The 15,512-nt window shown below is 31.4% G+C and overlaps 2 protein-coding genes across 5 annotated transcripts; one reads left to right on the forward strand and one right to left on the reverse strand.

Annotated features, from left to right (window-relative positions):
• Positions 1 to 2,857: 2,857 nt before the first annotated feature.
• LOC106661368 (ribosome maturation protein SBDS) lies at positions 2,858 to 9,232 on the reverse strand. 2 transcript variants are annotated; one of them, XM_014384692.2, is made up of 5 exons: positions 8,734 to 9,232; positions 4,340 to 4,560; positions 3,324 to 3,433; positions 3,090 to 3,260; positions 2,858 to 3,016 (listed from the first exon to the last, which is right to left on the reverse strand). In XM_014384692.2, the coding sequence occupies exons 1-5, from the start codon at positions 8,862 to 8,864 to the stop codon at positions 2,888 to 2,890; spliced, it is 762 nt and encodes a 253-aa protein (XP_014240178.1). In that variant the 5' UTR covers positions 8,865 to 9,232; the 3' UTR covers positions 2,858 to 2,887. The 2 variants fall into 2 exon arrangements, with proteins under 2 accessions (XP_014240178.1, XP_014240179.1); XM_014384693.2 differs by having other exon boundaries at positions 9,122 to 9,209.
• Positions 9,233 to 9,356: 124 nt separating this feature from the next.
• LOC106661366 (choline/ethanolamine kinase) lies at positions 9,357 to 15,504 on the forward strand. Of its 3 annotated transcripts, XM_014384690.2 has the most exons (9): positions 9,381 to 9,535; positions 9,613 to 9,619; positions 9,868 to 9,983; positions 12,469 to 12,688; positions 12,757 to 12,890; positions 12,958 to 13,050; positions 13,109 to 13,358; positions 15,082 to 15,264; positions 15,341 to 15,504. In XM_014384690.2, exons 3-9 carry the CDS (start codon positions 9,868 to 9,870, stop codon positions 15,437 to 15,439), a joined length of 1,095 nt encoding a protein of 364 aa, XP_014240176.1. In that variant the 5' UTR covers positions 9,381 to 9,535; positions 9,613 to 9,619; the 3' UTR covers positions 15,440 to 15,504. The 3 variants fall into 3 exon arrangements, with proteins under 3 accessions (XP_014240177.1, XP_014240176.1, XP_014240175.1); XM_014384691.2 differs by lacking the exon at positions 9,613 to 9,619 and having other exon boundaries at positions 9,357 to 9,535; XM_014384689.2 differs by lacking the exons at positions 9,381 to 9,535; positions 9,613 to 9,619 and adding an exon at positions 9,634 to 9,795.
• Positions 15,505 to 15,512: the final 8 nt, after the last annotated feature.

The following is a 15,512-nucleotide window of genomic DNA, read 5'->3' on the forward strand; positions in this document are numbered from 1 at the left end:
TCTGTGACGAAAACTATTTCTTTATTATTACCCTTTTTGGATTAAAAATGAATCATCATTTTAATCCCAATTACGTTTTTTGTTTGCCAGGTAAATAAAATTTTAACTCATTATTTAAAAAAATCAAATTGTACATCTCCGCGCGGGTAAATATTACGATTTCAAACTTTCATTTATTTTAATGGTACAAATAGGGCTTAAAGCACCCTTACAAGGAAAAAATCTTAGAAGTAATTTTAGTTTTATAAACATAATAAAACATATAATAAGAAATGCAAAATAATATTAACGATTAAAAGAAGGTGGCAGCGTTGGTGGGTCAATTCAGCAGAGAAGCTCCCACATGTCAAGACAATAATGTATTCTCTAAAATATGAATTATTTATTAAACTTTGGACTTTAACCCTGAAAGGTAAACCTAGGGTCTATACTTCACGGGAATTCACCTACCCCGTTATGCACTGAGTCACTACGACTACCTCGAGCTGCTGGGGGGGTCTTCTTCGCACCTGACCAACGGAGTTGGGCTCCAGGGGCTTTAGATAGGACATTTCAGCCCAGAACACATGCAAAATATAATTAGCTTAAACTAACACACAGAATACAATCGCACAAATAAATACATTCACACCTGTTTCACTTTTCGTTGTCGGTGTAGTACTTGATATTCATCCACAAAACTACACACATTAGTAATAAGCTAATCTAAGTTAGGGTCATTGGAGTACTAGTGAGGAAGTCTGGTTCAGCATATTGTTATACATAGGTTTTTTTCCATTGAGGAAAAGTTGCATATTGAACATATTAGATCTTTTTTGGATTTCCATTGTGTATATTTACTTAGCAAAACTTAATATATATATTATTACATATTAAGTTACTTAATATAACTTTATTATAACCAGTTCATACAAAAATTTCATATTGCGCAATGATACCCACCAATGATTGCACTTCACACCATTGAATAATCCAATAAATTTTTTATTGCTTATCTGAGCTGAGTGATGAATTTTTATTTGTAGTGATAATTGGGCAGTTTAATTAATTTTGTCTATACTTCTGGATGTACTCTTTTTACAGCAATCATGATTTTTATGAGAGTTGATTTTCTATGCCAACATTATTAACGATTATTTGGAGATCGTGAAATGTGGCCTGGTGGACGTAGGTTTTAAAACACATTTTCTTTATCGTGCCAACATATCGATCTTTATTGAGATCATCTTCAGAGTAGACAATAGAGACAATCTTCTTTTTTTCCACATCCTACATATCTTAACAGCATTTTAAAAGCTATCATGGATTTCCATCAAATGTCCATTGTTATGAAACGGTTTTAAAAACTTGTTAAGCACCTTTAAGATCGACAAGAATGGCACAAAAAATATTGCAATCTTGTAGAAAGCATATTTACTTTTTGTCTTTGTGTCACTAGGTCTGGTACACTTTACAACACAATGTGCAGACAGATTTTAATTTTGTAATAGTTAGTTTTTTTATTTAACTCTTTCAAAATTAATGTCTTTATATACGTTTTCCAATGTGATACAATTTCAAGCATTGTTTACTGTTTAATACAAGTCAGCAGATTTTTTCTTTTCCTGAATCATTTTTGTTTATTGGTATTTCAACTATATTATAGGACCCCTCAGGGTATTTTAGAAAAACAAAAACAAAATCCAGTTTTAAAAATGAATCCACCAGACCTGCATTTAAAAAAAATTTTTTTTTATCCTTATAGAGATGAATGCCATGTCAACTCCTAAACTGTTAGGCCACCAATGCCACAAGTTTACTCCACTAATACCCTCAGTACTATAAAGCACACAGATTTCTGAGATTATGTGAAAGAATCATTGTTTTTTTGTTAAATTCTCACAGATAAACAAACTGGACTCTCATATTTTGTTGCTTATTCAAAGTATTTTTATAGTTATATTAATTACAACACACTTATTTTAATGTTCAATTAATTCAAATCAAATTTAATGAAATAGAAATTCATGATTTTTAATAAGAAATATTTAATTATGATGGTTTGAAAGAAAATTCACCAAAACAATGGAACATTAATAAATTGTTAGTTAAATTTTGATCTACCATTAAATGATTTTTCGGTGTTTTGGTGAATTTTCTTTCGTACCATCATAATTAATTAATTTTTATTAAAACTTATAAATTTATGATTACACTACTTTTATGCTGCTTACAAGTTTCTACATATATTGTCTACATGTGCCGTGCATCTGTGGGAAAGTGTAACTTATGCACTTTACAGGATTCGAAGTTAATGGCTTGCACTGCTCGGGTACAGAGATAATTTGACATTAAATATATATTTTGTTTTGGCGGTGGCTCTTTTCATTCTAGTCTACCAATACTGGTTTGTACTGTCAAATTTGGTCTTTTTCCATCTTCAAATGTAAAACCGAAACATTTCTGGCAGATGAGGATATGAGAAAATCCACATTTAACATGTTACATACTTTGGCTTGTTTAAGGTTAATTGTTGAAATTTAAATAGTAAATTAATTTAATATTAGGTTGATTTAAAAGGGGCAAATTTTATATGCACAAAATATTTTATTTATATGTTTCTTGAACAAATTTTTCAATTTTCATTATAACAAAAAAAATACTTCCAACAAGTTATTTATTAACCAATTAACATAATTTATAACAGTTGTTCAAAAAAAATCTTTTGATAAAATAGTATCATAATATTAACAGGGCTGTGTTAATTAACTATTCTTTTAAAAAATCCTTCAATCTAGATAAGATTACTGAACCTTCGAATTTCAATTTTTGAAGGATGTAATAAGATATTTATAAGGAAAAAATATATAAGTCCAAAATAGGAAACATAGAAAATAACAATTAAAATTTATTCAAGTAACTCTTCTCCTTCTGTTATTTCTTTCAAATTCAACAATTCTAACAGCCCATTTGAATTTTTGACAGAATGTATTAACTCATCTACTTCTCGGTATCTTCCTGGATCGATTAAACAAACCTAAAAATAATTAAAAATTACAGAAAGCGCTAGTGAATTTATTTGTTTATGCTGTTAAATACAATTCTAATACCAATTCAAGTTCGCCTTCAGAGTTCCAATTTTCAGTTTCTACGGATGTCGTCAACTTGACCAACTGAGTTCTGAGCTTTCTCGATTCTTTGCCTGAAAATGCCACTCTCAACCTCATCTGTGCTCTTTCCAAAGGCATGACAGCTTTCAATTGTGGTATAACATCTAGTGTCTTAAGGAACAAATTCGTTTAAAAATAGAAACTTACTTTTTAAAAGAGTATCGTGACATTTACCTGTTGTTTGGCATTTCTATTTGGCTTAATTGAAAAATGTATGTCTTTCATTGCCTTTTCAATCATTGAGACTGGATAAGGTCGTTTTGACTCAGGATTAATGCATTTCTCTGTTAAAAAAATTAATTAATTACTTTTAAAAAAAATTGACATCTCATTATCTTTTCTTTCTATTAAAATATCTTAAGCAAAAGTATGAAATGAAATGAAAATTTAGAATATAAATATCAATCAACAAACAAAAATCTACTGGATTTTTATCTCATCTAATTAGTATAACTTTATTTAGAACAATTTTGCTACCAACAATTTTTTTTACAGAATTTTTTTAAAGTTTAGGGAGTAAGTATCGAAGTATCCGTCCCAAAACCAAAGTAAATATGCCAGGTTTGTTGAAACTTTAGTAATGAAATGGTCAACTTATTGACTGAATAAGATATATGTGCGTCATGACAACTGTCCTTCTGAGTGCGAGGACGCACGGTCTCTGCGTCCACCCATTTATACTTCTTAAACTCCCCTCCAATTCCATTCGAAATTCCTAAGGCCACCTCAGAAATGGCAAAAGTGTAACTGTCTACAGACATTTCAATTTTTTTTTTCCAGCTAAGTGATTTTTTTTTAAATTTGATCTGTGAAAACCACATAATTTTCTTTTCTGTATAAGTGTTTTGTTATTTCAATTATTTCCTCATTTTGCATGATTATGTAAAATTAAGGAAAAATTAATGTAGAAAGTTGAAATGACTTTTATTCACACATCCAAATTGAATAAATGTTCTTTGGGTTGCCTACTTCATTACTTAGCGCTGCAGGAGATGCAATTGTTGCATCATTTAATTTATACCACTTAGTTAAATGTAATTTTTTAAAATTATTAACATTATTTTTAAGCTATTTTACATGATAAATTGGGTTTCACCGTGGGCAACCAAAATGGACAAACATAGCACCGTATTAAATAAGTTAGTGAGACAATAAGGATGAATAAAGAAGGTTAATAGCTAAGTGGACACCTGCTACATTTGTCGCTATATCTTTGAAAAGCGAATCCAGTTGGTTCTGCCTCTCTTTGTCCGACACCTGAAGTTCTCCTTTCTGAAGAATTATTTTGCAAATTTCAGTCGGCTCATCTTTTCCGAATGCTTTGATCAAGTCTTCCTTCTTGGCAACCTGACCTTTAGACACATTTGTAAATACTGTATGTGTTTGTAGAACTTCATCGATGTCCTTCTCTCTATAAAAACAAGAATAATAATGAAAGAAACTGTAACAAAATTCAAGTTGCAATTGGGACAATTGATATGTCTTTCAGTCTTTTTATTAGCAGTATAGAAATTCATATGCTGCATCGACAACAAGCCTGTGTCGCGATTTTTAGGATAAATATAAAATAATCACTGTATCAATGGCATTGGATTTTTGCATTGATTTTCAATTCCAAATAGTCCAATTAGATAAAATTTAAAGTGAACAATTTTTTAACGTGATTTTTTTGGTAGGGTACAATTATCTGTTTACATTGCCACACCCTAAATAGGTCACAATTCACTTATTATCATGAAATGTTTGTTATCATTTTTAAATGAAGAGTTATATTTTAGTTTCATTGAAATATGATATTTTATTTATCAAAAAAGTTTCAGATTTGTCAAAGTCAAATTAAAATAATCAGCTCTCACTTTTAATTCAATACAGCGAGCAAACAACTAGAAATAGACCAGTTCATTATATTCAAGGATATGACAAAGATATAAAAACAAATGCACAACAAATTTTTAATAGGTAGGTCAGATTAATTATTTGTAAAAATCAAGCCAATTTCTTTTTTCTTCTTTAGGTTTCTCTAGATTAGATTTTCAGATAATTTTTATATATCAAGAAAAAGTTAAAGTTTACTCGAGCTCTTTAAGTCAACAAAACAAATGTATTGCACACCCCAGAATTAGTCTGTTTTTATTAATTTGTTACGAGTGATGAAACATCATTCTTCAGATATCTATTCATACTGCCAGACCATAATTTACAAATAAAAATGTTTCGTCAGTAAAAAATAAAAAATAAAATAATAAACATTTCACACTTTCAATGGATATGACAAATACTTTGCTTACGCTTAGCAAATAATGTTTATGAATAGTTAGTTCAATATTTATTATGTCGAATCAATATTTTTATCTTTTCCTAATATTTCTATATGAAGCTAAGGTATTTAACCTAATAAACTTTCATTAAAAAAAAACAAAAAAAACATTTACTTGATAAGATAAAAGTGAATAATTTATTTTACGTCAGAGTTCATTTTTCTTCAACAAAATACTTACACACGATCATTTTACATTAATTATTTTTCCCTTTTCAAATTAATTAACTTTTTTTCTTTTAGTCTCCGAGCTTTATGGAATGTTATGTTAACAAGTGAAAAAAAATTAAAGAAAGAAAGAAAATTCGGTAAACTGTAAAAAAAAAAGGGTATGCAATTCATTGATAAATTATGTTATATTTATATGAAACTTGTAATGAGATATCCAATCATTAATATTTCTTGGCAGGGTTTGCCGCTTCATTCCATTTATATATACACATTTAGACGAATAATACGTTGACAAAATGTCATGAGTATTTAAAGAAAAATGAGACTATGAAGATGAAACAATTACTAAAAAGAGTTGTTTGTGGTTTGAGACTCAATGTACTTTTAATAAAGCACTAAGTTAAGTAATTCCTGCCATACAGAAGGGTTTGATGTCCGACTACCCATTGGATGTCATGGACGAGGGGGTCAAACCATTTTAAAATATTTAAAAATACGTGGTTCTATTCTATTCTATTCAATACAAGTCAGACGCCCTACCCAATCGGCCTATGCGGTTCCAATGGACCAGTACTTTTATGTCAATGTATTAATATTTGGAACCCTGTGATTGAAAACTGAGATTGTCAATTAAACAATAAAAGTAAACACTAGTTGTCTGAAGAGCAAGGGGAAAGGAAATGTCAAATATTAAACCAAACACTGAAAGCCTAATTTTTAAAATGAAAAATTGACCTTTTACAGCAAGAAAAATAACAGTCCCACTGGATAAATAAAAATTGTTAATCTTTCATAAACATTTGTTTTATGATTATGATAATCTATACAATGTAAATTTTTGGTAAAAGATTTAGCTAGTGACCAATGATGAAGATGAAGGACAAAAGGACAACATACCCATTTAAAACAAGTAACAATAAGGGACTAGACGAGGATGTTCTGGCAGTTGCGCTAAGCAAAACATGGTTAAAAAACTAGTGGAATGTATGCAAGGTGTAATATGTCCAATAGCCAGATTTCCAAGCATAAACATGGCAATGAAAAAAACATTTCAGTGCTCAAAATCAGGAAGATGTATCATTAAAGTCAAATTGGATAGTGGAATGATTCCACGGGTGATGAAGACAATTATTCCTATTATTTAACTATTCTGAGCATTCATAAAGATGAGCTGAACTCTTACAATCCGCCTGTTTTTTTTTTTTTTTTTTTTTTTTTTGGGGGGGGGGGTATTTCCACAGGATTTTATTAACTAACCCCTTATTAGATTTTAACCCAGGATCCTTCAAATGATGAGTCGCCGAGTCAACGCTCTAACTGATGCGGCCACTGACACCCTGTTAATCCACCAGTTAAAAATGTTTATGTAAATAATAACTCTCCTGCCGAAATGCTTCTGATCAAACATCTTAAGTTGAGTACAGACAACAGCAAATTGTAGTGGAACTGGACATGACAATTACAGCATATGTGCAACAGGGTATTGACACTGGTTTGATCCATAAGTTCTTCTTGAAAATGTGTTTTAAATAGTGTAATGTGCAGGAAAAAAGGATCGAAAATTGCCATGTATAATGGATAATTGTAACACATTTAAAACTAAAGCGCTGTTACAATGTTACATCCGGACATGCTAGGAGGATGTGCAATACCACTGTGGTACTTGCCTTTATGTGACACTATAAAACCAACAACTAATGTAAAGCTCATATGATACTATGTTGCAGTTATACATAGTTACACTATGTTTTTGCATGTCTGAGCCCACTTTTTGATACTGATATGTAAAGAGGTATCACAGCATGAATTGCTACTTTTTTAATGATTCAGCTTTTGTATCAGGGCCTCAATGTTGATGGTCTGTGGTATGATTAGCCTATAGTTTGGTTGTTTCTGTATATTTTGCTCAGCTTAGTCTTGCTGTTCTGATCTATCAGACATGTATAAACAATGCGGTTTGCCTGGATGGTGAATCTGTGGGCAAACAGGCAAAGCGCAGAACCTGCACTGGTAATGATGGTCCTTCATTGGTCATAGCTTCTTCGCTTCATTTTTTGCTAAGAATAAAAAATAAGGAAACCATGTAAAACATCGTGTAAAAATCAGTTGTTGAAAGTAAATCATTACACTCACATCAACTTATTACAAGAATTGAGTGTGAACAAACAGAATACCATAATTACTTGCGGATAAATGCTGTGCCAATATTTGCTTTCTCTGATGTCTACGTTTATTAAAAAAAGACCCTTATGAAACTGCTATATCTCCGCACGAAAGGCTAACTGCTACCTTGAGATTCCTCTCAACACGGTGATTTTTGAATGCCTCAAATATTCAATTTAAGTATCACCTCAAGCTCTTGACCATATTATTCCAGAAACATATAGAAGACAAAATAAATGCATGTGTCTACCTTCATACAAACTGAAACCTGATGAGACACACACACTAGTGTAAGCAACTGTGCAAGTTGAAAAATCGACTAGGTTACCTGAACAGGTCTTGATACCTGAGCAAGTTTCCATAAATAGTTGTTACTCACGTTCTGGTTTATCAGAAACCTCTCCGTCAGATGACAATATGTATGGGCGATCTAAGCTTTTTGCCATCTTCAATGGTTTCAGTAAATGTTGGAGTTCAAAAGCAAGTATGGGTGGACCAAAATGATCGACAATGACCAAACTACTGTGTACGTTTAAGTATTGTAATTACAATTATGACACAAAGGTATTTTGACGCCGAAAATATAACAAAAATGTTTTATTTTCGTTAAAATGAAGTACAGGTCCTATCAAATTCTGTTAAAATTGTTAGTGAATTGTATACCAGTGTCGTTATTGAGCATTTTGAAGATCAAAGGTCGCATGAATTTCGACAATTGTCGAAATGCTTCTTTTGTGTAAGGAGGTACAAAGACACAGATTGCAGGAGCTGGTGCAAAGACAAACGATGACGCTGTTTTCAAATAAAGAACCCAAGACGAATCACCAAAAATTGACAACGGTTCAAAATCGTATTTCACTTTTAAGTGAGGTCCATTAAAGTCAATAAGCACGTTTCCGAACCAAGGATCTCCGTCAAAACGTATTTACTCACACGTTGGTCCTCCAGGAGAGGACTTTGTTCTTGTAGCAGGCGATCTCGAATCGTTTTCCGGCCTTTTTCATCCGGACGACGGCCACGTTCGTCAACCGAATCTGGTTCGTCGGCGTGAAAATCTTCGCCATTCGATAAATTAGTCAAATTGAAAAGTTGATGGAAGTTTCATTGAACGTTTGTAACCTGGTAGAACGCAACCTCCACGCACTACAACGCAGCGCCTTATCTGTTTATTTTGGCGTGACAGTCGATGGACTTTGGACAGTTAGTACTTAGTAGTTTAACGTTTTGTATTTTGCTGTAAGACGATTTTTTCTGTTTGTTCGGTTTATTACAAGCCTAAGGCGGAATCGTTTTTAAATTAAATAGTAAAAAGTTATTGTACGTTGGCGGTTGTTGAGTCATAACGATCCCAATCGTGCATTTTCTCTTTGTTAGTCAATCGACGGTGCGACAGAAATACAGAATCCTTCGTATATCGGGTTTCAGTTTTTTTTTCGGTCGAAAAGCCGTGAGACGGAGTTTACATTTTTTCCTCGCGAGGCCGCTTTCTGTAGGGGGCGCGTTCGAAATCGAGGAGGGGAGAAAAGTCGATTGCGTCAGTGTCACCCGATTTCTAGCCGACGTTAAAAAGCCACTTTTGGAAGTTTCCATTCCACAGTCGTTAATCGCTTGAGAGACGGTCACCACGTTCCGCATTACAGACGCTCGAGTTCGTTTTAGTTTTTCAAAAATACTTTACAAATTTGTCTTCAGATCTTCCTCAAAAGCCTTTCTAAAAATGGGTTTAAAAGAAAAGGTGAGAAATCATCAGACAGGATTCATGTTTGTCTCGTTTTAAGCATTTCCCGTTAATCCTCTTTTTTTTTTCCTTAGAAAACAGGTTTTGACTTTCTAACCATTGTGCCATCCAGTAAAAAAAATCTAAAAATAGCCCCATAAATAACAATTAGAAAAATTGATTGATTCCGAGTAGGGATGGAGTCGATCAAGGTCGAGACCCTGCCTAGCGAATTGCTTGGATAATCTATTTTTGGAAATTCCTCGTTGCACTTCCACGTCCGCTTTTTTCATTTCGATTTTTTTTCTACTTTTATTCAAGCGCCAATTGAAATTTTTTTGTTTCGACAGATGTTGACAGGAGGTGACAAAGAGGTGGTCGAGGCGGCGGTAAGGATTTGCCGAGGATATCTGAACGGGCCGTGGAAGAAAATAACCGACCTCGACGTGAACGTGAAGAGGCTCAGGTAAATATGCGTCTCGGGGCCGTCTATCGATCGTCGGCCGATGGAAATACACCTCAACACCAAAACATTCTTCCATTTGATCCATTCCAATTTTTTCCCCTGAATCAGCTTTCCCCTTTTCTAATTCTACCAGACACACATACTTTTCCCATCCTTCCTCCTATTTTTTTTTTTTTAAATATCGTTATCTTTCACCATACGGATTAAGTAAAAAATGCTGAGAAAATGTTAATAAACAGATCACACAAAATACAATAAAACTCTTTATTATTTTTATTTGTCGAATTCCGAGATAAAAAAAAACTATTAATTGACTTATCTTGGAATATTATCTAGTTTTAACGGACACATAAACTGATAATATGTGTCTATGTTAGACATTGATTAGCACAAAATGTAAAATAAAATTTACACGCAGTATGAGTAAATTTCCTGTTGTAAAGCTATTATTTTTTTTTTGCCTTGCCAGTTCTCATCAGCAGTGATTTCATTTATCACAATGACCATTCCTAAAAAAATTCTTATATGTAGAATATATTAGAATTAATTGAGTTTTCCAAATAAAACAACTTTTTTTACAATTTATATTGAATTTTTTTCTGGTGGCATTAAATTTGTTCAGATAAAGTTGAACTTAATCCACTTCAATTTATGTTTTATTTTTTCAAATTGAATTTAACTTTTTTAAGGGTCATGTTGAAGTAATCTCAAACTGCATATATTTTTGTCCATATCGAAGTGAACTTTTTTTTAGAAATAAAACATTTTCCTTTTTAAGGATATGGGTAAGGTGTTCCTGTTCCAATTGAAAATTTTCAAACAACTTTTCCATCCGTATTAAACATTGTCCAGATCAATTTAAACTTTTTTTTCCAAATTGAGTCTGAACTTTTTCATGCTCAAAGTGAAGTAATTTTTTTTAATACCAAATTGAACATTTTTAGAAATCTAACATTTTCTTGGTTGAATTGAACAATATTATACTATTCTGTTCATAATTACATTTTTTCCAAATAGAATTACACTTGGTCCATACCAATTCAAGCTTTTTTACCAAATAGAATTTAACTGTGTCCGGATTAATTTGATCTTTTTACCAACTAGAATTGGTTAATTTGATCTTGAAAAAGTTTAAATTCTACTTGGGAAAAGTAATATATTTTTGTTCTACTCAATTTATTTCATTAGCAGATAAAATATGAATTTAATTTTCTCTAAGATAAACATTGCTCAAGTATAATTGATAAACTTCTATGATTAACTTTCTCGGCAATTTTCAACATTTTTCTCGTACATGTAAAATGGTAGAAATGTTGCATCATCTGATTGAAAATCTGATATTGATTACATTCATTTTGGTCAAATGTTGATCCCATCACAAAGTAAGTTTAATCCTGGTTTTAAATCTGAAATATAATAATTCTTAAAAAAAGTATATTAAGAATAGGGGAACTATTTTCTTAATTTGCAATAATTAATCGTAATTTATGCATGTTTTCCTTAATTTTTATACGTTTTTGATATATCAAGGAAAAATATTAGTTTTATGATGATTTATGTCAATTGTTCTGTCCGAAGGATCAACCATTTCTTAGGGAATTGAGAGATAATTTCTCATTTTAATCTAAGTTTAAAACATTACAACAATAGTAAAGAACCTTTTTCTACCATTAATCAAACAACAAAACTTTTATTGTTAGATAAGAATGACCGATCAAAATTATAAGCAGTATTTGTTCCTGAAATGCTATGAGTAATGCTTATCAGTTTATTCAGAATCAGATTAATTTATTTGGTCTGCTTACTGAGTGTGAGGAAAGCTCGTTTGTGTTCAAACATTTATTTATTTTTTGTCTGGGATTTTAGTTTGAACAATTTTATAGCTATTTTAATATATTTATTTTTCCTACGATTAAATCATGTCAGATGTTCAAAATGCACAAATTCCACGCTTTACTAACATTCATTGGTCTGAAATATGTATACTCGTTATTTTATTTCTTTAGTCTCGGTCATTCATTTTTTTTAAATTGTTTTTATTTGTTTTTGTTCAAATTGTTTGCTTTACACACGACAAAAATAAAAAAAATGTGTAAATGAGATAAAAAAAAATTCATTCTTAAAAAAAGATCACATGACTCTTTGAGTCATTCATTTACTCCGTTATCTTTTAACTCTATGAGACTAGTGTTTGTCCTCTGGGAATTTATTCTATGACGTTTTACACAATGCGACCTTTGGACTGAGATTAAAAAAATTAAACAAACTACTTGTTTTTGTTTTTCTGCCTTTACTTTACACTAGCACTGAGTTCAAATTAAAATAGAAATTGCCCTCTTTTCATCAAATATAACAAGTAAAGAAAATTATATTGGTAAGGGGCTTTTGATTTTTTATGGAGTACAGATTACTAAAGATTTTGATGACCTTGTTTTACGTGTAAATTAACATTAATTCCTAATTAACAAGAAATCGTTTTTAACAGTGGTGGATTGAGCAACTTCTTGTACCATGTCAAACTTGATGGATTTGAAGGTGTTAAGCCTGAACAAGTACTTTTACGTGTTTACGGCCAGACTCACGGAGAAGGAGCAATTGAAAGTCTGATAACAGAATCCGTTATATTCACGTTGCTCTCTGAGAGGAAAATCGGTCCCAAGCTTTACGGTGTTTTTCCTGGTGGAAGGATTGAAGAATTCATTCAAGTATGTAGTTCTGATCGGGGATTTTGGTTCGTTTCAATAACAATTTTCTTAACGATTTTTTGTTGTAGAGCAATTCTTTGACTTCCCAGCAGTTGAGAGATCCGGAAATGTCTCTTGCCATCGCTGAAAAGCTGGCTGCTGTTCATTTGATGAACATTCCTATTAATAAACAGCCCCAGTGGATCTGGGACACAATGTCTAGGTATTTTATACTTTCGTATTCTAGTATTGTTATGAGTATATTTATTTTTATGCAATTTTCTTTTTAGGTGGCTTGTAACCATAGAACAAGCTGAACCAATGGAAGGCCCAGACACAGTGTTAAACAGTATAGATTTTAAGACTGAACTGCAGTGGTTAAAGTGAGTTTTTAATTTTTATTACATTTTAATTCAAATTTCAACGTTTAATTATTTTTAGGAACCACTTGAGCAAGATTCCATCACCAGCTGTTTTTTGTCACAACGATTTGCAAGGAGGAAATATTCTATTGCAGCAGAAGAGTGATGGGTCTCAAAGCCTAGTCTTTATCGATTTTGAGTACTGTTCATATAATTACAGAGGATTCGATCTTGCAAATCATTTTATCGAATGGACCTACGATTACACTAACAAGGAATACCCGCATTACACAGCAAATAGTGAAAATTACCCATCAGAGGATAGCATGGTGAGATATGTTTTATAATGATTTTCTTTAGAAAGTTGTATATGGGAATGTGCTCACATGTATATTCTTGTGTACATTGTAAGTACTTTCTATTATTTTCTTTTTTCGTTTGTTTTGTTTTTGTTTGATTTTTGATTGGGCAAACACATTTAATTTAAACAAACTCTTTGCTCTATTTTATTTTGTTATGATTGAAACAATGAATGAATACGTTATACAGTAACAACATACAAAATTGTCTTTGTTTCTTTCATAATATTTTATTTTTTCTTTCACGTTTATAAAGATTGTTCACAGGGTTAAGTCCTGTTGGTAAGTTACTTTTTTTTTGTTAAAATTTATTAGTTGTCAAAATTTCACACCGTAAGAAAATCTGTAACTGCTCGTTCAGTGTTAGCCAATATTGAACTTCTTTAAAATAAAATAAGGCTAATCCTGTTCCTCAATCTGGAAATTCAGTTATAATAACAACAAAGGATTTTGCGATAATTTGATAATTTTTTTCTAATCAATTGGATAATATTACATACATGAACATCAAACTTTAAAAATAAAATCATAATTAGCAGAAATTATCGCACAATTCTATGGTAAATGACAATATCAATCATTTACATTAACGTTAACTATTTTTTTTCTTTCTTTTTTTAAATAGACTGATGTTGTTATTTAATAATTCTAATTGAGGTACAGTATTGCCAAATTTTTAAAAGCAGTGCAAATAATAGCGTTTAAAAAAAAAAAATCACAAAAGCAGTTAGAGTTTTATTTGTCGGTTTTTGATAGATTTCAGTTGATTTGTATTGTTTGAAAGTAAGGTTTGCTCATGTTCCATCTTTTGCTATTGAATCAAATAAATTGTTGTAAGACAGATAAAAAAATTTATTTGGAACATGTGCACTTATCAACTTGACAGATTAGTTTCCCAATTAATGCAATTCTGTTTACCATCATAATATAAAATGTTTGGTGCTTTGGGTCGTGAGGAGCGCTCCGATTTGTGTTTGCGTTTGTGTGTTTTTTTTTTATCGGTAACCTGTGGAGGACAAGGGTCTCCCTTCAACCACTTGAAGCGAGAGTGGCCATCACCAACTTACAACATTCGAGACTAGTGATAAGACGTTGAGTGTCAACGGTAAATTTCATTGGCTTTAAAGTACTATTATAATGGAGAAAAATAAACAGTTGTTATTATTGTTTGACATTGTCAACATTCTCGGTGCAGTTAAACTAATTGCAGTAGAATATAGTTGGATATTATGGAATCAATCAGTCGTTTACCATTGCAATAAGATTACCTGCACTCATTTTATTCAAATATGAACTTATTTTTCTCCATTATGTACATGATAATTCTTTAAAAATTACAGCTGCCTCTTTAAATTCTTTTATCTGTTAGGATTTTTTTTCAATTTGATATTTATATAAAAGGTATTTGTGATTAAAAGTCTAATCAATATTAAAGTCACTGTGAAACAATCGTTTTTGAAATAACTCAGCATTTCATGATCATTTAACTTAATCATTTAGAACATTGTTCATTTTATCTTTTCAAAAAATTGGTTTGAGGGATCAATCATTCAATAGGATCAATCAATTTCAATGTACTTACTCATATTCATAATAACCCTTCCCTTCTCCCTTTTTTGTCATAATTTTTGATTTTAGACTTTTTTCATTTCTGTACTCCTTTCTAATCTACTTTTTAATTTTTGTTTAACAGCGATTATTTATAGAGAAGTATTTGTCAACGATGTACCCTGATGGTAAAATAAATAAACCGGAAGTTAACAACGTCAAGACAATGATTACCGAAGTGAAGCATTATACATTGGCTTCGCATTTGCTTTGGTGTTTGTGGTCCATTGTGAACGCCAGGACTTCTTCAATTCCTTTTGGTTATTGGGTAAGTCTGAATAAATACAATCAGTGCTTGTACTTGTTTCAAGTTATGTTGACATTTGTTTTTCTATCTATTTAAGGAATATGCACTGGAGAGGTTCACATCATACAAGAAGCTCAAAAGCCAATTGATTTCATCAAAGGAAAGTCTATCTACAAAAAGAAAGGTAATCGATTAATGAGCCAATGGGTGCAGATGTTGTTCCTTTTGTTGTTGTTTCCTAGAAAGGAGGTACATTTTTATCTAAAACT

Source organism: Cimex lectularius, unplaced genomic scaffold (assembly GCF_000648675.2).
Source record: "Cimex lectularius strain Harlan isolate CLEC.00 unplaced genomic scaffold, Clec_2.1 scaffold16, whole genome shotgun sequence".
Taxonomy (NCBI): Eukaryota; Metazoa; Arthropoda; class Insecta; order Hemiptera; family Cimicidae; genus Cimex; species Cimex lectularius.

Bases quoted from the DNA above. Each gene is read 5' to 3' on its own strand.
- LOC106661368 (XM_014384692.2), bottom strand. From the start codon at position 8,864: ATGGCGAAGATTTTCACGCCGACGAACCAGATTCGGTTGACGAACGTG. The intron at 3,434-4,339 runs GTGTCCACTTAG...TTTTTTTAACAG, and splicing joins TATAGCGACAAATGTAGCAG to AGAAATGCATTAATCCTGAG. The intron at 3,017-3,089 runs GTATTAGAATTG...AATTATTTTTAG, and splicing joins CTGAAGGCGAACTTGAATTG to GTTTGTTTAATCGATCCAGG.
- LOC106661366 (XM_014384691.2), top strand. The intron at 13,051-13,108 runs GTGAGTTTTTAA...AATTATTTTTAG, and splicing joins ACTGAACTGCAGTGGTTAAA to GAACCACTTGAGCAAGATTC. The intron at 13,359-15,081 runs GTGAGATATGTT...TTTGTTTAACAG, and splicing joins ACCCATCAGAGGATAGCATG to CGATTATTTATAGAGAAGTA.